Raw genomic sequence first — 26,839 nt, 5'->3', positions numbered from 1 at the left:
CACTCACCGCTCGGTACTTGACCAGATAGTGTCTGATAGGGGAGCCGCCGTCATCCTGCTTGATCAAATTCACCTTGATGGAGTTCCCGTCTTCTCCCATCTGCCCTTCGAGCTTAGGTGCGCTGGGTTCCCCTGAAATAGCCAGTGAGCACAGGTGAAATTTCAGTCCACAGAATGAGGACTGCATCCATTAGAATGGGATGCAATGATGGGGTGGGACTGGGTACTTCTCTTGCTTTTTCAGAAACTCAAATGCAATAAATATGAGACGTCAAATTCCACTGAGCTGTATCAGTCCTAGCTGAAACTGAGAGCGCCATTTTGGAATGTTCTGGGAAGCACTGTTCCTATTAGCAAAGTCCTTTTTCCATTTTAGTAAAGCCTTTTTCTGTCCCTTTTCCCTCCGTGCTACTCTCACGACTGCATATTTAATTCTTAGAAACCTGACATACTTTGATGGACAGCCTGAAATATGGGGATATATAAGTCTTTGAGTAAAAACATATCCATAGAATTATTATTCCAAACAGTCCACTTTTTTTTCTCCCTAGCACGTTTCTCACCCCAGAGGCCTGAGAGTCTGATCCCTGGTGGGAGTGAATGGTGCTGCATTCTTATAATTGGCTTTTCATGAATTAAATTTATTGCTCAGGATCGTTTAAAAACTAAGTTTCCAATTGTGGTTAAATAAAACACAAATTGCCACAGGCAACTTTCCTGCGTTTAGGGCTTGACTGAATGCATGACAATCCTTGCCACTTTACTGAATTAAAGCAACAATTATTAAAGTCTTGTTCTTTGTGAGAGGAGAAAGAATAAAATGGCTTTAGCATTTCTCAACAGCAATAACAGAAAAAGGTCATTTTCTTCTTTATTTGCAGTGTAAGTTTGCTCAGACTGCAGCCCTGTGAATCCAAGTTTGATTAGGAAGATGAACTTGTATGTGACAAATTACCAGGAGTGGAAGTAACATGCTGATTTGCTTTTTTTTTTTGAAACCAGGAATCAAACTCAGGACCCTGTGCTTGCCAGGTAGGCGCTTATGCCACTGAGCTATATCCCTGGCCCTGCCAATCTACTTTAAGAGAAGCTTAAATACTTCATTAGTATATGCTGAAAGGAACAAAGTGAGAGAATTTCTGATGTGAAGAGTTGAATTAAGATTCCAAGAACCCTTGGAATCCTGTACTTTCTGGGAGGAGTTCTATCTGCCCTCTTATTTGCTGATCGCGGAGAAAGCTTGGGGAGGCTCAACAGCAGTGACTTTCTGGGTGTGTCACCCTGGATTGCTCTCTGTGAAACAGAATGGCAGCCATGTGATAGAAGAGCCAGGAAAAGGCTCTGGGGCCTTTGCCACCAGGCCGTGCCCCAAGCACTCTGTGGCCGGCAAAGACAGTATCTAGCTTGGCCTCTTTGTTCAGTCACTTTGGGAAACTCTTCCCTTTGATACGAGAGGAGCCAGAGAGGGAAAGCTAATACAGAGCGCCTAATTATGTCGTAGGGCCAGCAGTACAAACATCACCTAGCACTTGTCAGGACGGCAGACTCTCCTGGTGATAAGCTCATCCGGTAATCTGAGAGCAAGCACATTTAGGCTTGAGAAATGGTAGTAATGGGGACACACACACCACTGCAACGAGGAGAATCTACAATCTTGTTGCTTCAGGGGTACCTCAGAGAAAAGTTATGTTCATTAGTTGTTTTCTTCAACCAGTAATTCAAGAAAAAACCCAAGAATACAATGACAAATGGGTTTTAGGGATGGTCTTGTCCTGCTTTTAGATCACTATCTAGCCACTGACCCCCAACTATTAAGTAGAAAACATTTAGAAATTTAGTTTAGATATGCCAGGTATGCATTTTCGGAGTCTTGAGCAATGCTCCCATGACAGCTACATCATTATAAATGTCCATTCCTGAAAAGTAATTCAATATATTCTGTTTCAGAGCAGGGCATGAGGTCTGAGTAAATTCAGCATTGCTGGGTGAATGAAAGAACAAGACACAATAGAACTTGGTAAGTTCTATTCTCTGCCAGAATTGGGGTGACCAACTCTTCTCAGTGAGTCTGGAATATTTTAGCTTTTAGCACTGGAAGCTCACATTGAAATGGTTGGTGCCCACAGCATCAAAGGGAAATGGATATTAATCACTATTACTTTCTACACTGAGAATGACAATGTGAACTGTGTGCTGGATGGTCTATTTGCCTTAGGAAAGAAAGATGGGATTTTCATCAGGCAGTGTGGATGGTGCTTCCAACATACCCACCAGGCTAGGAACACACGGTTCTCTAAGCTCCTTGGTAATATATGGAAAGAAGCCATTGGAGCTGCTTTGCTTTATCCTCCTTTCTGTTTTCGCTCAGAATGGAGTAGTGTAGGTTTCCAAGGGAGGATCAATACCACAAAATGCCTTTTCTGAATTCTGCTTTGTGGGGTGTCTGATGCCTTAGCTGCAGCACTTAGTCTCTACATTTGCAAAATATGGGTGCTGGACCCAGTGATTTCTGGGGCTCCTTCTGGGTCTGCCTTCATGGCAGCATAGTAACAGTCATCCTACTAGAGGGGATCAACTACGCCTCAGCTATTTCCATGATACTGTGGGACACCGAAGACACAATGTATGACCTTCAGCCAGTTTTAGAGATGCACTCTAAGATCAACAATCCCTCTGAAGTACAAAGCTGTCAGCAGTCCTATATCTGAAAAGAGACTCCCAAGCCTCTTTAAAGCCATATGAACAAAAATCTCTTCAAGCAATCTTTGTAGAACTCAATAGTCCTGAGGAAGGTAATCTCGTTTTTAGATTTGTTTCAGAGAAAATATAATTGGAATCACACAAAACTAAACACTGAAGATTGTACCATACTTGTAACATAGTGCAACATTTACTATAGTTAGAACACTATAATTTGTTATCATCTTAATTGAATGACTACCATGTTACTCTGATATTATTTCTTATGCAATTTAGAGTATTTTATATCATACAATATGTAAGTACATCATTTTGAATGGTTTGTCTATGATTTAATCAACAAATATATAACAATGTCTGCTGGGTACCAGGTGGTCTATTAGTCCACGAAATCTCAAAAGAGAATGAAATATGTTTTTGCTAGCCAAATGAAAAAACTTAATTAAGATAATTTTTTAAAAAATACTGAGGCCCTTGGATAGTTATATAATCTCTCCTATTATAGTACTTCTACAGGAATATCATTTTCACCTAAAATCATAGAGATTTTGATCAACTTGTGGCTTTTGGTTTTTCTTGGTTTTTCTGGTTTTTCTCCGGTACTGGGAACCGAACTCACGACCTTGCGCTTGCCAGGCAGGCGCTTTTGCCGCTGAGCTAAATCCCCAGCCCAACAACTTGTGGCTTTATAACTTGCAAGTATGTTCAGATTTGGAAGGAGGCATTATTTAATCAATTGTCTTATTCATCTTCAAATGTTTATTGTCTGCTATTTTTCTTAAAAATTAGAAGTGAAGTTAAAAAATTTTCCTATGCTCTCTGTACAAAGCCATGCTTGACAAGGAAAGGGCTTTCATAGAAGGAACAAGGACTCGGTATTCAGGAGGCTCACTGCTTAATTGAACACATTAGCAGAGGAAATGATTTAAAGGGTCCCAAGGTTCTGGGGTGGCTGCTGTGATTGAAATCATTATGGGCAATTTCAGCAAAACCAATATTGTAATTATTTGTAAATGCTGGTTTGCGATTCAGCAATAGGCAGGTTGCTCCAAGAAGACCCCTGGGGTTAATTATACCCTTTGCGTTTAGCTTCAGCTATGACTCAAATTTCCCCCCCCCAAATATTTTACGTAAAGATGAAAGCAGCACGGCCTTAAAAATTAACCTTGCCAATAAATAAATAAGAAATACTGGGCAGTTCTGGTATTTTTCTAGCAGAACGTAAATCATGTATGTAAAAGAAAAAATACCCATATTCTCAGGTGTATTATAGGTAGGGCCTATGAAATTCTTCCTTAGAAACCATAATTGAAACATATATTTCTGGCCATGGAGTTTGTAGGGTCTTCCTTTGTAATTACTGGATTTCTGTGCCCTTAATTCTCAGTTGGCTTCATGCCCTTCCTCTCATCAGCAGGGGCTCTGGGGTTAGAAACTACTGCTAGCTATCTGAATACCAAGACAAAAATGATAGCAAGTCCAGGGCATTGGGAAGCATCTGTGAGTTGCAGAAGAGAAACAGTTTTCCACTTCTCACTCCAAGAAGCCCAAGCACCAAGAGCTGTATATTGTGCAGAAATGCTAAGGTGCCAAACAGCCATCCCCGGTGAAAGTCAATCTTTATTACCTGGTCATCTACTTTGTTTCTTCTCCCATAGGTCTGGATATAAACTGCTAATGAATGTAGGGCTTGCATTAAACTCTTACTTTTACTAATAAATTGCCTTGTTGGGTGTTAAAAATACTGTGCATTTTGTTTATCCCAATTCCTGTCTCCTTCGGTTGGTTATTTCTTCGAAGCAATTTGAAACCTGTATATCTCTTTTTATTATTTGCTTTTAAGAAGTTTGAAATATATGTCTTAGCCATTCAGATATGAAGCCTCTTTCTTTTTTCCAACTCAGAAACACTACAGTTCCATCAGGAGGTTATTGACAGGTCCTTAGAGGTTCAGCAAATTGCCTTAGGGAATCTGGATTAGAGTTATTAGACCACTAATTCTCCTTCCTGGAACAGAGCTCTTAGCTCTAGATGTCAAACAAATGCATCTAATGTGATTTATGCTGCATACATTCTTAGATCCTTCTAATTCTCCCGGATGCCTCTTTTGGTAGCCTGTCAGACTTTCTGACAGTCCCACAGAACAACCTGACAGTGTTAAGGATGGGTGTCAATTTGCCTTCAGCCTTAATCCCCTCCAAATCAGGCCTCTGGAGTCAGTGTCTTTTTCCTTTCCAGAGTTAAAGATGTGCCTATGCTGGTGATTTGACTCTTTTACATACTAGTCCCTGGCTCCAGGGAGCATTGGTATACAAAATGAGTGCGTACATTTCCCAGAGTTTCCAGAGAAAGGATGCTTAGTTCTCTGTGCCCACACTCCCTCAGGCACCTGGCCCACAAACCCTTTCCAGCAGCAGTTTTCTTAGGAATTATGAAGGTGTGTTGGGGGTGGGGTGGGAAATGGCAGCACGAAGTACAAATTAAACAGCATCAAATGAGCTCCGACAGACTGAACCACAGAAAATACCGATTCCCTTCTCATGGGTGTCATGAAAACACCAACAGATTAATTGATCAATTATCTTTGTTTCATCATCCTAAGAAGAAAATATGACCATGAAGATATGGCTTGTGGTTATGGGGCTGATCCAGGCTGAGGAAGTTAGGACAGAAATAACTATCACCAACAATTAGCTTGCTCCTGCCTCCACGGCCACAAAGGGGATTGGTGCACATCTTCAACACTATTTCATGGACATCAGATTGGTTATTAAGAAGAGTGAGGCTCCTGGGATGTTTCTACCCTCATACGGGGAACCCTAGGGGACCTGGCAGTTTCCAAAGCCAGCAGCAGCTCTTGGCCCCTGACCATAGAATTCAGGCTGATACACATCACTACTTCCTTCTTCAGACCCTTCCCACTAACTTTCTACCCTGGGAGCCGCCAATGTGGGAAATCCTTAGACATAAAGGCAATTAAAGCAGAGACCCTGGTGAAAAATCTTTGTTGATCTGTCAGAGAGCATGGTCATCCAGACATACAGCTGTAAAAAATAAAGGAGGGCGTGGAAGGGGTGGTTAGTGATGTTTTCAATCTAAGAAGGAAGACTGGGTGTTAAAGAGTTTAGTTCATCAGAATCAGCACTTCCTAGTACAAGTCAGTGTCAGTAGCTAAAGAAAAAAAAGATCATTATGAGTGGGTGGGGAGGAAGCCATGCTCAAACATGCGGCGTCAGGACAGAAGGGATCCGGGGGACTTCTCGTCACACACGTACTGGTAGGGAGGTGGGAGAGTCCCATTTACAGAGTCCTCAACAGCCGGTGGACCAAACCATGGCTCTGTGTAGTCATCAGAAGCCCTGCAGCTACACAAGGCCACGCTAGGAATCATCTTTGGTGTGGAGGAGTGTTATAATTCCCCAGAGCAAACTTAGTCCTGCCATCCTAGCAGAGGTGCCTCAGCATCTTGTCATGGCCCTCGGCACATGAAGCTCTGTAGGCTCTGGAGCCAAGGGCTGTGCAGGATGGTGCTTGCTCCCCTTTCTCCCCTTCTCCTTCTTTCAGTGCTGCTGGCCTCCGTAAACACTGCTCAGCTGAACTTATGTTGGGTGGATGGAGTATTCAGCATATGGTAAGTGAGTGTCACGAGATTTGGAGAGAGGAATGGACAGACGGTGGCCAGGGAACACGGGACTGTATTCACTGTTGAGTGGGTGACTCACTTACAGGAGGACTCCCAGCTCCTGCAGGCATTCTGGATTCAGGTCCAATTCACCTGAGCTTCTTACTAGTGCTCAGGAAGAGGACGCTGTCCTTAACTAAGCTTTATATCTCTCTGTAAATTTTATTTGCTCTGATTCCTCTTAGATTTTGTTTGTTCATTTATTTATTTATTTTTGTCTTTTTGAGACAGGGTCTCGCTATGCAGTTCAGGCTGGCCTTGAGCTCACTTTGTAGCCCACGTTGGTCTTGAACTCGCAACAACCCTCCTGCCTCAGCCTCCTGAGTGCTGGGATTACAGGCATGCGCCACCACGCCTGGCTTAGATTTTGTTTTTAAAGGACATTTCCTGCTGCTGGCAGCTCACCTAAGTGACAAGTCCTCAGCCTGCCCCTTGCAGATGGCAGGAAAGTGGCTGTCATGGATGGGCATGCTGCTTGGTGGAGGGGTAATAGTAGCACTGAGATCCTGTAAGGCTGTCAGTAAGTTCTTTTTAAGAACTGACCACATTCTTTTGCTGATAATCAAGATCACAGCTAAGGCAGGTTTCTAGGGCAACTGCAGGGAACATCTTCAACCATTCCGGCCATGCTTAAATGTCTAGGAAACTCTTTCTTCAGAGGAATGAATTAGCTTCTACCTTGTTAACATGGTGCTTTGTTTCGTTCTGAATTACATCACTGCACAAAAATGACCGAAGTTGTTTCAAAAAATAAACAAATGAGTTTCAAGTCCTCCACCCAACATATGCTCACACTTAATATTTCATGGGGGAAGATCCAGACATTTTTCCAGAACATAAGCTACTGAGCAGTCACCACCAGTCTGAAAGAAATCTGCTCCTGCTGGTGGCCAGCATCGGGAAACATTAAAATTAGAATACTTTGTAGAGAACTTGAGTTTATAAAATCTTAGAGTCCCCGTACTTTTTGCCCTAAGACCGACGTCAAGATCATTTTTAAAGTTAGTTCAAATCTACCTTGGACTCTACCAGATGTCCTTTTGTTTTGGGGATGGTCTCACTTTATTTCACACAACGTAAATATCAGACAGGTCCTTTGTAGAGACCAGGATGGCTCCTAGGTAAGTTCAGGACTCTGGCTGTAAATGGGACTAAATGAAGGCAATGCTGCCATCCACGCAAGGAGGACGTCTCCGAGATGATAAATGGAGAGTGAGGAACAGGTGAGGGGACAGACTCAGGGCTAAGACATGTGGGAGTGTGACACAGAACAGACCGGGAACAAAGAACATGCAAGACAAGCTGTTGTTGACGGTTTTGACCGTGTCGCCCAATCAGTCCTCAGAGAAATGAGATCAGTGGAGAACCCCTTGCATGCAGGGGCACACTGGCCAGTTACTGGTGTTAGTTTTGATTTCGTGATCAGTGCAGCCCGTATGTGTCTCAGGGTGTGACGTGAAGTAAAACTTTTCAGTTAGGAGAGAACAGAATGCATTTGACTCCCAGGGCAGGTTCTGAATAGGGATTTGATTTAGTGGGGAAGCCACGAGCAGAGGCTTCCTTTTTCTCCCTTTCTGGTGAGAAATGTTTTAACAAGATTGTGACAGGCACAGTATTAACTAATTATTTTGTCACCGCTATGCACTTAATTAGGCTATAATTTTATTTCCTTTGCTGCAAGGGTCAATCATGTGCTTCTTGATTACTCCGAGATCGCCAGTCATGGTAATTGCCAAGTGACTTTTGCTTGATTTGTTCCCCCTGCCTGGGGGAGGGCCACTCTTGAAAAGTGACACCTCAGTAATCACAGCCAAACTGCCCTAATCCAAATTCTTATTTCAGAAAGTTCTCAATTTGCATGCATTGGATGAAGCACTCTTATTGGTTCTGGACAAATACAACCTTTGCAATAGTTACATATTTCTCTCTGGAAAATTTCAAGGTTGCAAACATTTTTTGTGGGATCGTGGTTCATTTTAGAACAAGTGGGCTTCTAAAACTACTGGATACAATGTTAAATAGCAATGCTAACAGGCTAATTTACAAAGCATGTTTCTGGGGAATAAATTTGATCAACTCGAGTAAAAATTCAAGTTTGAAAATTATGTTGTAGCTAACATGGTCTTACTATGGAGAGCAGCTGGTAGGATCAAATTTCTTGAAGCAAAATATTAAACCAAAGCCCGTCATGTTATCAAATTGGCATGTGAAGGTTGTAAGGAATGGCGAATTCTGGATGTGAATTGAGAACCTGAGGAAATCTCTCAAATTTCTCAAATTGCTTAGAAAATTGGAGAGAAGAGGGAATCAGTAAGCCCTAGGTGCCAGGCTGTGGTTCTGGATTTATTTCACTAATCAGAACAAAGAGTTTTACCTTCTGTTCACCAGCGTGGACGACATCATCAGCACCATGCAAGCCACATGACAAAGTCACATGATACGCACGCACATGATTGGTTGAAAGGAAAGTGGAGGAGGTCACATGGAAAATACAAAAAATTAAAAACTGATGTAAACAATGGGCAGGGAGAAAAATCAACAACAAAATCACAGACTAAATAAAAGGAGAAATCAAATTAAATTAGCAGTATATATAAGAAACATTGGGAGGACAGTAAAACTGCCCAGAAATAGAAAGATAATAAATCATAAAGAGCATTTGGTTAACAACACCAATAAGCATTAGATATAGCTGCAACACAGCATATTAATATCACATCAAGGAGCATGAACACTTGTTTGAAAATGGGGAGGTGTTTCTGTCAGGACCCAGATGTCAAAGTCAATCCAGGAGACTGTTAAAGGAAAAGAAAAAAAGCAAGTTATTATTCATAGATTCCAGAAATGTCTCAGCATCCTTGGGAAGGGAAGGCAATGAAACGGGTCATGAGTAATCAAGGAAAAGTCCTAGATTGTTAAAGGCATAGACTGTGAGCCCTGGAAAAAGAAGATTGTATTAAATTAAGGAAAGAGAAGAGCTCAACGGGGATAAATGGGTGCAAGCCCGAGATGGTGGCCTTGAGGGTCTTATTCTACTTGCTCATTTGCATATCCACAATATTCTCAACACCAAATGACACTCTCCAAAGTCAAGACACACATATAGGACAAAGCCAATGCAGACTGGGGATAGTTTCCATTCTGTCAGTTGAGACAATGGCTCTCTTGCCACAAAACTGCAGACACTGAACTGCTGGCCCTGTGAGCTGACAGTCTGACATTAAACAGATGCTTGACTGGATGAAGTTATATCTCCAGACATGTGGCTGCACTGATAAGAAACGATTTGAGATGTACAGTGTAAAAAACAGCTTTCTTGTTTGGATTCATCTACATTTCTATGGGTCCAATACTGTACTCTGCATTCCAATTTGGGACTGAATGATACTGATTTCTTAAAAATCATTTTGGGGTTTCCCACTCTAATTTTCACACACCTGGGGAAATTTTGGGTGTTACCAGTTGAGGCTAAGAACAGAGATTAAGATACCTTTCTGTCCAAAGGACTCTCCTGATTAAAAATAATTAGACAGGAATGCTTTAGCCAAGTTACATATTCTCCTGCCACTGTGAGCTAACAGAATGTATGGTTCTGATTGCCTGACACGACACAGGTTCCCACCAAAGATGTCCTGTAGAGAATATATATATATATAATTGAGCAGTTTCTCTTTTGACTTTATTTAGAATACCTGTATTCATTCATAAATAGATTAACAAACACATGCACAACTAGGAGATGTACTTATTTTCAACCCCACTGATGGATGGTGGATGTATTTTTGCATGCTCATAGCTATTTTGCTCTTAGTCCCACTGCAGTTCCCATGTACTAGAGTACATTCATATTAAATACAGGCTGCTGCCCAACTCTGACATGCCTCTCCTTTATTTGTGCATCAACTGACGATCTGGGTCAGTAGTCAAGTGGTTCAAAATAAAGCAGACTGAAACTTCCTTCTTTTGGATGTCACAACTAAACATTTGTCTGTAGGCAGAAATGTCTGATGTTAAAAATTAAACACATATCGGGGGAGAAACACTTCATTCCTCCTTCATGAAAAATCTGCAGCCAAGATTGTGTTTCATTGACATGGAAGACCAAGCTGTGGGCAGGCACCTTAAATATGACACAGCTGTGTGAATGTGTCATGATGCTTTCTCTTACTGTGTGGAGACGCACACTGCACCAACCTGAAAAAAGGACAGGAGGGACACTGTACAAGAAAGGGTGTTGTTAGCTGTATTCTTTTTCCAAATGCAACCCCCCCATACACACAAACAAACAAACAAAAACCCCTGCATCATCCAAATTAAACCTATGTGAGCACAGCTTGTTGTCACAGGCTCTGCTCTGCTGACAAAACGAAACCTCAAAGAGCATCAAGAATTAAAATTCATCGCAGCACACACACAGAGGGAACAGCAAGAAAGCAGACCCTTAACTGTGGTCTGCAGGAGGAGGAGAACCATTTCATGCAACACACCAAACCAGGAAACTTTGCTTCTCTGTTGAATTATGTATCAGAAGACTTGCCCAGGGAGTGGGAGCTGTATTTTGCAAACCTGCTTTCTGCCTTTCCACTCTGATTACTGCTTGATATTGTTTTTTCTGTGCACCCAGAAATATTATCAAACCTAAAACCCCTGCATAACTTTGGTGCCTAAACACAGCAAACATGCACACACACTCTTCCTGCTTAGCTAGGGGCCTGAAGTTCTCCACACACATCATACTTTGTAAGGGCATTGTAATGACCAGCTTGGAAACCGTCATGGTGGTGATTCAGCACCATATTTTCCATGATGGCAAAAGACAGTTCAGTCTGATGCTTGACTCTGTTGTCAGGAGCTGAATTCCAGTACTGTCATTTGGGTTTTCAACTCAGAGAGAGAGAGACAGAGAGAGTCTGGGTTAGGTTTCTTTGGTCTATCATTTTTCTAGCACAGAGGAAGAATCCTGACAAGAGACTGCAGGAGCTCGGCTTTCTGCATGTGTGCGCTTTGTGCAGACAAAGGCAGGCATGCACCAGGAGGCAGACGCCCTCCTTTCCTGCACACCCTCCACCTTTCCCCAGGCAGCCGTTTCCTCCTGCTCTTTCCCTTGCTCTAGGTCCTTCTGTAGCACTCTACCTAGTGAGTGTATGTGAGTGAGTGTGTGCGCGTGTGCATGTGTCAGAGGGAGGGACGGCTGAGAAGGAATTGCTGTTCTTTGTCTGCTCAGCGTTTCCCTAATCCTTTTCTATTTTTAACGTGAAAGTCAATTGGAAAGGCCTTCTCATGCAGAGTATTCTCTGAATAATTATCCCCTTTCTTTGGGGGATGCTTGGTTTACTCTCTTGGCCAAGCAAACAGCATGCTTAGGAAACCATTCTAGGCTACAAGCCTCCATGCATTCACAACTGTTGCTTTCAATAAAAAGAGAAACAACAGGCAGCGCTGTAACCCTGAAGTGGGCGCTACAGCAAGTAGCAATCAGGGGTGGGGCTGAGAGCAGCTCAGCTGGGTACTCACTAGACAGTTCTGTGGCTGTAAGGGCGGTTAAAGGCCAGGTTGCTATGGAAACATGAAGGACAGACAGGGCACACAAAGGTGGAGAGAATGTAGATAAGCTCATAATTATATATATCATTACATATGTTTGTGTATCTATTTAAATATTGGCATCACTATAGAGAAAAGAGAGATGATGAAGGAGGTTTCTTCTCTGGTGTATCAATATTAATAGAAATATTTATAAACATTAGCAGAGATTTTGCTGATAAATGACTCTCGTGCAGCAAGAAATAACATAACCATTTATTCTTACTATTTATCCCAGCTTCTCTATGCTGGGCACTGTGTTTTGCATTTTTTAAAATGTCTAATTTCTGATTCCACAAACATCTGTAAGGTAAGTGTAACTTCTCCTTAATGTTAGAGATGAGAAATCTGAGATTCAGGGAAGCTGAGTGACCTGTCCCAGGTCATGGAGCTGCAGCCAGAAGTAGCAGAGGTGTATGTGAACGCAGGTCAGCCTAGTTTCAAAGCTGAACTCCTGCTGGCGCTGCCTGGGATGGCCTGTGTGGAGTGGTGGGCGTGTTTCTGAGTCAAAAAGGTGGTAAAAGGTGGCTCCTGGGCTCGGGGTTTGAGTCTCTTCTGGAGGCTGAGTCTATACCATAATGGCTTCTGCAGGACAAGGAAGGATAAAGCCAACTGAGCAGGACTCCCCTGCCCGCACACCTGCTGCTCTGTGCTATTCTAAGCCGGGACTGGTGTTGTATCCTGTGCTTGCTCAGCAGCTGTCCATCTTCTACCTAGAAAGCTAGGTTCAAAACTCCAGAGAGCAGTGGGCCTACAGCTCTCTCTACAAAAGAACCACAGCCACAAAACGAAATAGCTGGCACTGAGCCAGGGTCTGCCTAGATGACAAAGCCTGAGACTGACCAGTCAACGTTCCTGCTGGGTCACTGGTACTCATCCAATGAGAGCAAAGGCCATCTCGATAAAAGCTCTAATGTGTGCTGTTTTCTAAAGGGAATGGGTGGAACACTCATTCTGTTTTAGAGGAAAGGAAATCTGCCTTGCAAAGCGTTAAGTAATTTCCCTATGTGCCTACTGCCAGGCACATCTGCAAGCAGACACTTTATTTTCCCACAAATATTTATGAGAAATGTATGCATTTATGGATAAAGTGAGAGCTCTAGTCTTACTCTCTAATTTCAATGCTGGAGTCTAACTGTGCCAGTTAAAATAAAGGATAAGAACACAACACCTCAAAGGATTTCGTATGACCCTGTAGAGCAGACATTTTTCTTAGTAAATTCCTTTGGCTTTTCCAAATAGCAGCTTTGGTCCAGCCCGCTGGGAGTCCTGAGCATAGGGCCAGCTGTGGTAGCTTCAGGGAATTTGTCTGCAGGGTTTCCCATCCAGAGCAATGTTCTTCTCTTGCCTCCCCTGAATCAGAGAGCCCCTGTGACTCTGTCTCTTTTTATTTGATTCTCTAAAACCTGATGTGGCTTTTCACCATCTGAGCTGAGCTATCATCTGGTAAAGGAGATAACATTAGGCAGATAAATTGGCTGGCGGAAAGCAACCTGCAGAGAGACGGATGAAGAAAATGATACTCACTAGCTGGTGAAGACAATGGAGCAAGGGTAGAAGAGCTAGCAGGAGCTGCTAAAGAAAGAAAAATAAAGGTGAAACAAAAAAGGGAGAGGGAACAGATCATGGAGGCACACAGATACTGAGTGAAAAACTGAAAGTGGCGATCTTGGGGTGTCAGTAGGAGAAGCTGTAGAGAGTTCAGGTTGGGAAGAGAAACACCGCTCATGGAACAGGTGGCCAGCAGACCAGCCGACAGCAGAGCTCTCTAACTTCAAACCAGGAGGGTGAGCGGCTGCCAAGCCCTGCTGTTCAGGTAAGGGTCTGGGCCAGAAGCAGCTGCAGAAGCCTCAAACCCTGGCTGAAAACAAATAGCCAATTCGGCAGTACCAGCTGTCTCCATATGATCAGAAGGACAGCAGGGAAGGGAATCTAGAGCTTCGCCTGAGGTGGGCTGTTAGTGGGTAAAAAAAGACTTTGGCCTATCATGTCACATACTACATACATGTGTCCGTACAGGCACATATTTACATATCCATGGCACATCTGCAAAGCTTCATGCCTCACTCTCCAATTTTAATAAATACATGAAATGGAAATAGACCGTCCTACTTAGTGACACGGTGAGGTTCATAGTCATTTGCCCTACAGGTGATCCTAAAAAAATTGCTGCCTTCCAGAAAACTTCCCACACAAAGGGACTGTGTGGATGTTGCTATGGCAGAAAGATGCCAATAATGTTCAGTGTCACCTCTGCTCCCCCAGAGATAGGGAAGGCTGAAAGAGGAGATGGAGGCTATAAAAGTATCATTAAGCAACTTTCTACATGGTGGGTGGTTAGAAATTGTACATCCAAAATGTGAAACTGAGGGACTTTTAGGTTTTCACTGGAAAATACTCAGAAGTTGTCTCTTCAACAATCACAAGACAAAGTCCTTTTCGAGAGCTAGTTAAAGATTTGGAAAAGCATCAACATGTTGCCAACATTTGCTTAATGTTTGTGGTCTGGTTCTCCTTTACCTGCTGTGTGAAGGTATCTGATTAAAACATTAAGCACAATGTTCCTGAAATCAAAGGAAGATAGGTTACTAACTTGTCATGATTGAATGGCCTAGTGAATTCAAGGGAAAGTGTATTTCTCTTCCTCTCTCTTTTCTTTTTGGTTTGGATTATTTGCACAATTGTCAATACTCCTATGGCAAAGGAATGGAATTTTATGTGATTAAAGCACATCTGTGATAATACATTGAACATATACTTGCATATGCCACCTAGGGGACAACAAATGAAAACGAAAATCTCAAGACACTTTTTAAGAATAGAGACTCTGGACCAGGGATGTAGCTCAGTGGCACAAGCACCTGTCTGGCAAGCACAAGGTCCTGAGTTTGATTCCTGGCACCAAAAAAAAAAAAAAAAAAAAACAACCAAAAAAAACAACAACAACAAAAAAGAAAAAACAATAGAGACTCCTATTTATGCTTTATGCCTTATAAGAAACAGTCTATAGTATTTTGCCTCATGGCAGAGAAGCAAATTAAGAAGTGATATCAGGCAATGAAATTCTACAGGCTATGTTTCAGTGGTAAAACAAAGGTTCACAGTATACTGCAAACAGTTCTGACAGGGAAGCCGCTCCTCCCAAGGCAAACAGAAGTCCTGAGCTCTCCACTTGAGTATCTTGACATCATGCAGGTATTTGGCTTTAAAATACATGAACCAGGGACATTTCCCCAGGTTAGAGTTTTACTTGTTTGTCTAGAGTCACAGCTACCTCATTACCATCACACACATCTATGAACTGCACACTAAGGCATTTCCATGCAAGTAAGCCATGCTTTCTATCTAGCAGTATAGAAGCGGGGATATTCAGTAATTACAGCTTTCGTTAGTGTCCCCTGTCCTGTCATCCCTGCCTTTGATGTATCCATGGCCTCAAACGTGGAGAAGTCTATTAAGGAACCTCATTACTGAGACATCTCACTAGTAAGGCTAAATCAGTAGGTTCAACTGACATCTCCCAATCCAAGATTCTGGCAGCCAATACCTCTCTGCTCAGCATGTCACACCCTGAAGGCCCCAAGCCTCCTATGTCTTCTTTTCCCTGAGCCTGAGCATACACTCAGGGCCTGATTGTGCTGTCATAGGAGCAGCACAGTTCTGCTCTCCAAAATTCCTTCAGGATAGGAGTGCACTGTCAGGGGACAAGATGAGCCAATGGTTGAAACCCATAGCACTGGTTCTCAAACTTGCAGCACTCTGAACTGATGGATGATCTTGTTTGCTTGAGCTCAGGCAACCGAGTGCCTTCCAGAGTAGCAGTGAAAGTTGAAAGTCCTTCCTAAGACTTGTCCTCACTTCCTAGTACCAAAAGATGGGTTTTGTCATAGCAGTGGTGAATGCTGGCATTATCTTCCCAATGGTATCCTTTTCTAGGACAGACCCTGGGCGCAGCGGGCTGTTCCCTGGGCCGGGCCCATGTTAGAAACCCTGGGAAGCACATGAAGGGGCAAAGAAAGACTGTACAAAAGTCTCTTCAGTGCGAGTATGATGTTCTCAAGTGCGCACCACTTGTCCTGCTTAAATTCTCAACATAGGAGCACTGCATTCTAAGACCATGCCTCTGTTCTAACTTATCCAGAAGTTCATTTCCTTATTCTTTAAAGCACAGCTTTATTATAAGATTGAGAAATACTGATGTTTTGTGCCACTGCTGTTGTATTATACATGGTCTATCTGAAGTGAGAGACGAGCTACCAGCCTCTACAGGACTTCTTGGAATGTTGATTAGTTAGTCATTTTCATGACAAATGACAAGGTTGAGAGGTCTCCTTTTTAAAAAAAATTAAAAAGCAAACCTAAAATTAAAAGTTTTAATTAAACGTTTCATTATTAACACTAACTTTAAGAACATAGCCTCTGCTACTATGAAAATCTCATCTTTATCAGGCCTAAGCCGGAAATGAATGAAAACCAATGTGATCTTTGAAGTCCAAGACCCAGTTACTCTGATTTAATACTAAAACTCCAGTCCCTGGTGAGAAACTCGAAAGCAGTCCTCATCCCAACCTCCCTGTGTCTCATATAATACAGCTAGCGCTCATTTATTGACCATATCCAGAAAAGAAGAACCTCAAAGACTCAGCTGAAGGACAAGTTAAGGACTCGGGAAGGATCTAGAAGGACTTCCTCCCTCCCAGAGGAGCTCCCTGTGAACTCCCTTGAGGCACAGCTGGCAGCCCAGAGCAGCCAGCTGTTAACTCCACCCCCCACCCTGGCACCCAACCAAGATGGTGCATTCAAATATCAACTCAGCGGACATAATGGATTTAGCACTTGCTCAAAAACTCCTAACATCCACACTTAGCTCCTTAGTTTTTGCTATTGCTGCAATATTTGTGAATAAATTTTAAAATAAGTTTCCCTGAGTGTCTTTCAGGAGCCCGTAGCTTTTTATGAAAAGAATGTATAGCTTCCTGAATAACTTTCTCCTGGGTCTGTCTGAGTGAAGCCTCCTACTACTCCTGGCTGAGCTCAGCCTAGGAAGGAGGAACTGAGTCACAGCAAAGTGAAGCCTGGAGACGTCTACAAAGGTCAAAGGGGTCAGACCAGAGGTCCACTCCCCGGAGCAGCAGCCCAGCACACTGTTATTCTTGTCCCTTGTGTCCTGCATTTACAATTTACATGATCCAATTGTCCTTCCTGCGGGAACCTCCCACCCTCCTCCTAGGCAGGAGAATTACGAGGTTAGGTGCTCAGTATTTTCCAAGCCCAGAATACACATTATAAGTGACGTAATGCTAACAAGCAAAGCTGACCAGAACTTAGGGTCTGACCCCACAACAGCTGCCTGCAGGACAAAGTTCACCATTAGAACTGCAGCTGTTGTGTGGAGGGATCCGCAGCCAAAGCTCCTATCTACCTCCCTTGCCAGCTGATAGAAAAGCAAGAAATCAATTGAGCATGATTCTTTTATTTCCTAAAAGCAAATGTGAACACTCAGGTTCTATTTCCCTTGAAGGGATACTGAATAGTGGCTGGCTGAGGCTGCGGTCACTTCTCTGGCATGCTGGCTAAGGTAAGGTGGTGCTGTGTCGTGTTATTCAGGGGCCATCTGCAGACTTTCACCATGCTTGACTCAGCAAACATTATCTGTGCCACAGGGCAAGGGTAATCATCACACACAAAAATTAATAAGTAAACACAGTTTCCAAAGACACAGAAGTTGCATGCTCTAAAACAGAGTGTTAGCCTCTCGAAGTAACCTACAGATGTTAACAAGGGTACAACTAGACTAAGGTCAGTGCGGTTAGGGCCCAGACGGTGTCATCTACTTCAGCTTCTAGGGGACAAAAAAAGGGGCCAAAACTAAATTAAGAACTAGGACTAGCAGATGTTAATGCTATGGAAACAGGTAATGAGGTATGAAGAGGCACTTACGTGGAGGAGGGCTATCTGCATTTCCCATGGATGGAACACAGACGAAAAGAAAAGCCAAGAGACAGACCCAAGGGAAAAAAATAAGATGTAAAAGAAATGAACAGAATATGCAGAGTTGGAGCTGGAAACTCAAATTATCAAATTACTTCAAATCCAGAAAGAAGCAATCCCTGTAGAAGGAAGATGAGATGGGCTTTTGTGCTTTGGGGAAGAGGCCATGGGATCTCTTTGCTGGATTCTGGCTCCCCAGACAAGGGAACAAAGGATTCTCCCATGTGCATTAAATCCAGGAGCCAGGGGATACATGGAGAGCCCTTGCTACTCATGAGGCCCCTGCTACAGCGTCTTCTCCAGCTGGACAGACTCCAGGGCATCCCAGAGCAGCAGCTCTGGTCTGCAGAGGGACATGGCCAGAGCGGAGCTCACTCACCGAGCAGGCATGGTTTGAGGAAGGCAATGGTGCAGGGAAATAGAGATGCAACCCTGGGAAGAATTGGGGAGAAGCAGCTCTCCTGAAAAAGCCTTCTAGGTAGGGAGAGCGTGAGCAGCAGGGAAGTCCAAGGCCATGGCCAGCCTTTCCACTTGGTCATGGTTGAGATTTCGCTCTCGCTCATGTACCCTATATCGGTCTCCATTTCTGTCTGACTTAGTACCTCTGCTGCCTCAAAAATCCCCCCACAAATTACGTGAACTGTCACTGTCTGTGTTCTTCCTTCATGTTACAGATGCTCAGGGCCTCTGTGGCCTATGTCAGAAATCCAATCTCTCCCATCCTCCCGCCCCTGGGGTTTTCCCCCACTCTTGGCAAAACTGTTCTGGTGGTGCGTATGTTCCCCACCTCAACAGTCCAGCCAGCCAGATCGGCTTCTAGGACAATGTCCCCCACCCCTCTGGGCAAGACAGAATGAAGGAGTGTGTGTTAGCTGGACAGCTGGAGAGCTAGGAGGTGGGGCTGCCATGAGCAGAGGGACTTGAGAGACAGCGCCAGCTCAGAGCACCCCGCTGTCCCCAAAGAAAACAGGGTAGGTAGAAAGCAAAGGCTGGGCATCTGGCTTTACTTACGGACTGGCTGCGTCTTGAACTCGGAGGCCGCGCTGATCTCACCCAGCCCCTTGCCGTTGAGGGCTGCCAGTCGGACCGCGTAGGTTGTCTCAGGCTTCAGGCCCATGATGGTGACAATGCCCTCCATGTTGGCTGTCGGGAGAATTTGAAATGGATCACAAGAGTGCAGAAGCCCCCTGGGAAAATGGTTCGGTGAAGAACAATATGGCAGATCCTCACAGAATTAAACAGAACCATTGTTTGATCCATTAAATCTACTTCTGGGCATAGTCACAGAATTGAAAGTGGGGACTCCAACATATTCTGCACACCCATGCTCACAGAAACAGCATTCCACAGTAGCCCAAAGGTAGAAACAACCCAAATAACTGGCCATTGACAGATGAATGGGTGAGTAAAATGTGGTAAAGACAACAATGGCATATTACTCAGCCTTAAAAAGGGATGGGATTTTGATACATCGATAAACCTTGAGGACATTATGTTAATGAAATATCCAGACACAAAAGGACAAATATCATATGATTCCATTTATATGAGATATCTACAATAACCATGTACACAGAGACAGAAAGTAAAATGGTGGACCGGAGAGAGGTGAGGGCCTGAGGTTCTGGTGTATAGTGGATAAACAGTTTCAGTTTAGGATAACATAGTTCTGAAGATGGATAGTGGTGATGGTTGTGATTTAATGCTACTGAACTGTAGACTTAAAAACAATTAAAGTCAATGTAAAGTTTATGTTATATATCTATTGCCGTATTAAAATTCCCCCCCCAAACTAAAATTGATCTTAAAAAAAAAAACAAAAAACTTAAATTGACCTTAAAAGAAAAAAGCTTGGCACAGATTGTAACATGGGACCAATCGGCCACAAGGTAGTAGTATGACAGTTCAGGAGGAAGGTAGGAAAGCAAAAGGATTATCTTCTTTTTGCTTCTATCCTGATTACACAACAATTCCTCTCAGTTTACCTCCAAGCTGAATAGGGTGCAATTCTCAGGTAAACTTCTTGGGGCCCCGTTTCAGAATGGCTGCAATGTCAATGTCTCAATTGCACCCTAGTTCTCACAGTTCTCTTCCAGGCTAAGATGAAAAGTTTCTACAGAAACTCAACATAATTCCCCAAGTTATTCCAATTAAACCCCAAAGGTGGAGTAGACATAAATATATTCCATCCTCAGGTGGTCTGGGCTCAGACCTTGAAACTGCAGTCATCCAGAGGACAGTTCCTTAATTTTTGGCTTGGGAAAGTACTTTAGGGTTGATTTCAGAGCAGATTTGTCTTGCTGTCTCTGCTTGTTTGGTTACTGTCATAATTAAATGACCGTCCCTGGGCACAGACACCCATACAGGGATGGTTAGGTATTAACAGAGACCTCGGGACAGTTACCCAACATAGGACAGTAGGAATCCCTTACACTCAATCTGGCTATGTTCAGCACTTAAGCAGAGCTCTTGCCTCTAACATGGTTGAGATGGCCTCAGTATTCCTGGTAGGAAAGTTGAAAACTAAGTTCTAAAGCTCCAGAGTGCAGAAGGCCAACTCCCAATGAGATCTGATTGTGACCTAATTCTGGAGGGACAGTTTCTAATGCCATAGGAATCCAGATGGGATGGCTGGCAGAGACATCTGGCATGCTCTGGTAGGTAAAAGTGGTGTGGCACCTAGTCGAATGAGTAGCCAGGAGTTGATGAATATTGGGACTGAGTGAATACTGATGTGCTCATGATCCTGTGTGAAATGCTTTCTTCCAGACCCACCTTCTTTGGCATCATACCACTTGGAATGCCATACTTCTTCACCCAGTGCTCTCCATTCAGCCTTGTATTTGAGGATGGGCACTCCACCTGTGGCCTCTGGCTCATCAAACTGCACCTGTGCTGTGCTGGAGTATGGCTCCACCTGGTCGATGGATGGCGAAGATGGGGTGTCTGTGGGGAGGACACATGGAGAACCAGGTGAGCCCAGTTTGGCCCAGACCACAACTTCCAATGTCAACACACATCGCTGTCGTTTCTACTTACTCTTAGGAGTCCTGTCACCTGTATTCTGTGCTCTTGGCCCTTCACCATATGATTCTCCCCCAACACATCCCACATCCTCCTACCTCCAATGGCTCCTTCCTTCCTGACCCTGGGGTCTTCGTTCCACTATGTTGGTAGCCCAGAATACACAGGATGGGCTGGCAAGGGTGAGGGTGGAGTAGAAATCACTGTGAGGCACACTCACCTGCTTGCACAAGGATGAATTCCAAGGACTCCTGTCCAATGCGGTTCACTGCAGTACAATTGTAGTTTCCAAAATCATTTTCAGAGTCTGGGGTCACCTTTGGAAGGAAGGAGCTTTTGAGTTACAAGTCCCATGGATGACCACAGATTCAGATCCTTATTTACTTGACTAAATTAGTGAAGAACAGAACTAGTAAAACACAAACTATTAACTTCAGCTCAGTCTTGAACAAGAGAGAATAGCCCACGGGCTCCTGCGATTGGCACATTCTACCTCCCCATCCCAGTGTAGCCTTATGAAGAACATCAGTGTGGCACAGAAAAGTGACCTGGAGTGTGGCTCACTTTCTTCTCTAGCCAGTGGCTACCCAGTTCAGGATGTGCCAAGGAAGCAGGAGAGAAGATGTAGGCTGCATTCAAAAGCCTCCCCACCTCCAAATGGCTTTCTCCACCCTTACTTACCTCCAGATAGCTGGCAGAGTGGGTGTTATAGATCTTGATATTGCTGTAGTTGGAGCTTGGCAGCAACTGACCATCTCGGAACCAGGAGATTGTAGCACTTGGATAGGCAAATACCTCGCAGGTGATGTTCACCTGGTTCCCTTCCCAAGTATAGACAGCCACAGGGCCCTGTAGTTTGGGAGCATCTGCAAGGAATAACAGTGACTATCAGGATGACCACCACTATTTTACAGCTACCGCATCCTATCTCCTGGCAGTTGGATGGCTGATGTGCCCCAAAGCAAAACTAATACCTGTTATTGCAGAGGTCAGGCCATTTCAGTATTCCTGTGCACAGGTGCTGCCTGGGGAGGCTTGGAGCATGGAAGGCTTATAAACTGTCAGGGGATGGTGTGTGTAGGTTGACTGGGGAACACAGCTCTGAAATGGCCTTGGGCCCACTGCTACAGGGAATGTGACAAAACTCACAGGGTGCAGCTCATGTCTGGCTGCCATTTTCCTCTCTCCTTCTAACCCATAGTGCCCCCCATCCCGTGTCTTCCCCCAATTCCTCCTCACATTGCACTTCAAGATACATGGACTGCGAGTCCTGGCCGATGGTGTTGCTGGCTGTGCAGATGTACTCTCCTGCGTCTGTGTACTGGATGCTTTTCAGGGTCAAGGATGACACTCGGGCATGGCTACGCACCACCATGTGCCCATCCAGAGTCTGCCAGGAGAAAAGGGAGAGTGTCATCGCCTGAAGCAAGGCAGGGGGCCACAGTAGCTACAGCAGGGTGGGGCTAGAGACTAGGCCACCACTTGTGTGAACCCAGTCTCACATCCTGTCTCCCCTCTGTGACATCTAAGTCCCACTTTGTGTATCATCTAATAAGGGAGGCTCAGAGAGCACCATAGGAACTTGGGTATATCCAAAACAAGGTGGGACTCAGTTAAGCCAAATGACTTGAACTATGTGTCAAAACTGGCTTGGAGCAAGGACAGGTTAGGTTCCCCAAGACTACTTTTTCTGGATGTATGAAATGGAAGCAAAAGCCCTAGTTAGCAGAGCTTCCAGAAGCAACATCCTTGTCTCCTAACACCCTAGGAAACTTGGACTCCCACTGTTTCCTTTCGGTCTTCCCCTTCCAGTTCCATGGTGCATGCATGTGTAATGAGAAGAACGTGCACATTGTAAGAAAACTTTGCAAAAGTTTTTCTGTAGATGCTTTTCTTTCCTGAATGCTTACAAGTGAAATAATTCCACTGCAGAAAGCTCAAACAACTTTAAGATCAGGAGCTGTTGAGCTAGAAGTGAGGGTATCAGGGCCCCTTCTCCAGGGACAGTGGTATGGATCTTGGATCCTTAATACCATAGTCTCCATTTCCTAGCTGTTGATACTCCTAAGTCACTGGAATTACAACAATTGGTCAAAAAGAGAATGAACATATGATCCTTAGGCAATGGGTACTAAGATATTTTCCTCTTGACATTCTAAGAAAAATAGTTGCCAGCCCCAGGAAATGCTAGCCATGTGGCCCAAGTCCAGAATCCTGAGAAAGTTGGAAACTAGAAGAAGGGGTCATGTTCCTTGTAGGCTGGGCTACTCTCATCTCCGATGTATGTTGTTCCTCAGAGATGGATAAGAGGATGCTCTGCATCTGCCATCCCATGTGGTCTCAGTCTTTAGAGAATGGAAGGACACCCATGTCCTTTGGATATGCTACTTTGGAAGCCTGAAGCCAGAAACACAATGTCCTACAGTAGCGACTTTGGGAGACTCAAAAACAAGGGGCCACTGGCCTTTTGCAGCCAGCTCAGCAGAACTATCACAATAATCCTCTTTCACCATCACCCTTCTCATAAGAGGAAGAAGGACTGAGTGAAATCATCACTGCCTGCTGTAGTGAGTATCTCTACTCTCTGAGGTGAAGGCCCTGGTGTTTCCACTTGACCTGTACTTACGGGAGGCTAGCTGCCTGAGAACCTGCAACTTAGGATGGCATGCACTAATGAAAGATGTCAGCAGACAGGTGGGAGGCACTTCCCTAGACTGAGACATCCAGTTTGCTGGAAACACTGAATTCTGGGATGCTTTCTCTTCTAGCTGACAGATCTGTGCTGCCCATCCTGGTGGCTATTTTCATATACTTTACTCAGCAGTCTGCATTATGGCCATCAAGGGCGTGAAGCCATTCCTGCACGTCTCTCTAAAGAACTGGCCTGACCTTCTTGTCACTACTATTTGCTCAAAACAAAGCAGAACTGAAGGCAGAGGGGATGTGCAGTCTACACCTGGCCTTTCCGATCATAAGAGATGCCAACTATCAGGTAAGCTATTATTCTTTGTGATCCAGAATTATTTGTCCTGGGGCTGCCATATATCATAATCCTTGGGAAGCCATGAGAACATTTCCATAGAGAAGAGAAGCAAATGAAGTCATGTAGGTTAAGAGTGGACATTAACAACAACAAGGCAAAGGAGGGACAGATTTTATGCAGAATAATCAAGAAAGTAGTGGAAGAACAATGATGTCAGGGACAGCCATATTTGTTCTTTCTATCCGGTCTCTTTTTCTAAGTTTCTCTATGCAGAAATTTCTCCCACTTAATGATGTCAGCAGATCAGTAGGCAGTTCTCTAAAGAGAATTCTTATTTTGCAGTGGCTCACTGCAGGTTTGATGATGGGATTATTTAGCAGATGCCAAGTTTTCCCTTTGAGGATACACGGTCCAGTGCATCTGGACTATCTTCCCTTAAAATGCCTTACTAAGGAATGGAGACAAAGTCAGGGAATACTGCCCACAAGACCAGATGTTATACTGACCATCCATTCTCCCCTAGAGGTAGCGGATGAGCTCTGGGCAAGAGGGAAGACCTCGTTATGACAGAAAGATTTTTTTTTAAAATAAAAAACATATGAAGGGCAATGATAATTATTCTTCTCATCAAAACGTTTTGTTTCCCTCTTCCAGGTAGAAGTGCTAAGGCCTTCCGGAGGTGACAGAGTGAAACTTGCCATAGCCCAAGCCTTTTGCACTCATTCGGATTTAGGATTTTCATCTCTGAATGAGACAAATCGGAGAGAATGGAACTTCTGAGCCCCATGGGCTGCATTCACTTGAAAGTCAATTATGTCCAAAGTGCAGCGTTCAAGATAAAGACACTTCAGAAAAATGGAGTGCTATGTCTGCTTTCCTGGGAGTAAACCTATTATTTCCACCTATAATAATAACTCTCTTAACATCTCCTTAATGCTCCCTGATAAATCTCAGCTCCTTCTCTAACCAGGTCTAGACTAGAATGACAGGGTAAAAATGTACAAGGCAGAGCAGAATGAGATCCATCGCTGCTAAAGACTGGCCGATAATTAACCTTTCTTCTCTCCCTTCCCCAGTCCCAAGGGGTCCATGTCTCTGGGGCAATAAAACATCCAACCCGTGACAGCACTAAGGAGTTCCTGAGCTATAGGAGGGAAGCATTTCAGTGAGGGCATACGTTTAACTGTATTTCTCTACCACACTGGTAAGGAATGTTACAGAGAGAGCGTATAAAGAACTAGACTTGAGGAGGGCAGAGGGCAGCATGTCCGTGTGCAGAAACTAATATCTGTGCCTGGGGACAGGCGGTCAACTTTTAAATAATAACCAGCATTCAATATGTATTCTATGACCTGAACACATGAGGTATGTGTTCTGAATAGTTATCATTTCCAAAAGACCAAAATAATAGATTTGCAGAATTAAAACACAGAATTTATAGGATCTTCTGAGTTTATGGTTTTATAACAGCAGAGCTTCATATAGAGAAAGAAACAGAAGCTACTCAACAAAAATATTTATATATTAGATCCTTGAACTCCATCTAGGATAGGATAGATTTATTATTTGTCACTTAGTCACACTAATCAGGTAAAAAGTGACGGGCATGACCATGCATAGGGTCTTGGAGTGCAGCAGTTAAAATCTAAAGGTCAATGTTTAGCTTCAGTTTTCAAATTAAGTCCCACACTACTTGAACTGAAGCAAGTAGGCAGAAAAATTTCAAAGGTTAAATGCTACTGACTTTACAAAACATAAAACCACTTTGTACCAAATCATTCCAATCTCATATATTTAATGCTCTATAAAAGTAACAGGTATGTTTAGTGACTTGGGAAAACCAATGAGAGATGTCACTTGTGTAGCTTTTTGAGATGAAATATGATGTGATAATTTACCAAGACCAATCATTATGAAATACGTGAGCAACAAGATGAGTTGAGCTGGAAAGGAAAGGGCTGAGTGGGTTTTAGATCACTAACTTTGTGACTTTATGATCCAAAGCCACATCCACCATATGAGAGTAAAAAAAAATTTCATCATTTCCAATGTCTGGACTGGGAATTGGGGCAATTTATTTTTATCAATATAATTACCTGGATGTGATTTTACCAGCACCAGCAAGAGAATAAGATCCAGTTTTAGGAAATAATAAGGATATGTTCATCCACTCCCAACACAGCTTGCTTGCTCATCCTAAAATGACACTATTGCTAAAGTAGTGTCTACCACTATTGACCTATTCTTTAATCTAACTAAAATACTAATGAGTTTAGCATGTCTAGTTATTGCACTGTGATGGTGAGTTAAACTTTAATGCTTTCAAAACTAAAGACTGGCTAGTGGTCAGGTAAGCTATACCTCTTGCTTCTCTGGTCGAGTCCACGAAGCCTGGAGAGAACAAGATATAAAACACAACAAGAAAGCAGTAAAATTTTACAACATGTTGCTTTAGAGAATTGATGTATCACACTGCATTCCGTGCACATGCAGCTTCTTTTTTATTTAGAACTCTTTCTAAGGCCCACTTTCAATGGTGTGTTTATTACCCCATTTAATTTAGGATTTAGCTCATGTTCAGCTTTTTCCCGCTTATGCACCTTAAAATGTATAACTCAAAGGTAAATCCATGCCTAATATTTGACAGACCCATCTACAGATACCAGCAGACATACTGGACTGCTCTTGTTGCATAACATTTTAAATATTCCTTGTAGTAGGAGTTGGTGACTCTAGTAGTTTCGTCCACGTAATCTAAAGATGCTTGGAAAGATCTCCTCCTCTATGATTTTATTAGATAGCTTATCACAGATATACTAATGCCATTTTATGCTCATGCATTTTATAATTCTTTACATGCATTCTATTGAAAATAA

At 43.4% G+C, this 26,839-nt stretch overlaps 1 protein-coding gene and 1 long non-coding RNA gene across 18 annotated transcripts in view; one reads left to right on the top strand and one right to left on the bottom strand.

The window, feature by feature from the left end:
• Ncam1 (neural cell adhesion molecule 1) overlaps window positions 1–26,839 on the bottom strand; it is a 293,739-nt gene that overhangs the window by 19,544 nt on the left and 247,356 nt on the right. For 3 of the 17 annotated variants that reach the window (XM_005378129.2, XM_005378134.2, XM_005378137.2), the window contains exons 9-15: window positions 22,220–22,370; window positions 21,662–21,846; window positions 21,201–21,297; window positions 20,732–20,902; window positions 18,968–19,099; window positions 8,757–8,759; window positions 8–132 (exon numbers count right to left, since the gene is read on the bottom strand). In XM_005378129.2, coding sequence (XP_005378186.1) covers window positions 8–132; window positions 8,757–8,759; window positions 18,968–19,099; window positions 20,732–20,902; window positions 21,201–21,297; window positions 21,662–21,846; window positions 22,220–22,370 — 864 coding nt within the window. Of the gene's footprint in view, window positions 1–7; window positions 133–8,756; window positions 8,760–11,896; window positions 11,939–13,492; window positions 13,541–17,905; window positions 17,921–18,967; window positions 19,100–20,731; window positions 20,903–21,200; window positions 21,298–21,661; window positions 21,847–22,219; window positions 22,371–26,324; window positions 26,355–26,839 lie in introns of all 17 variants that reach the window. The other 14 variants (XM_005378130.2, XM_005378135.2, XM_005378138.2 and 11 more) reach the window with 9 other exon arrangements.
• Window positions 20,844–25,674, top strand: LOC106147880. Its single transcript, XR_001232895.1, has 3 exons — window positions 20,844–20,929; window positions 23,749–23,972; window positions 24,618–25,674. It is a non-coding gene; the product is annotated as an uncharacterized LOC106147880 (long non-coding RNA).

Source organism: Chinchilla lanigera, unplaced genomic scaffold, assembly GCF_000276665.1.
Source record: "Chinchilla lanigera isolate Chin_1 unplaced genomic scaffold, ChiLan1.0 scaffold00011, whole genome shotgun sequence".
In the NCBI taxonomy this organism is placed as follows: Eukaryota; Metazoa; Chordata; class Mammalia; order Rodentia; family Chinchillidae; genus Chinchilla; species Chinchilla lanigera.
This window is presented reverse-complemented; position numbering and strand designations above follow the sequence as displayed.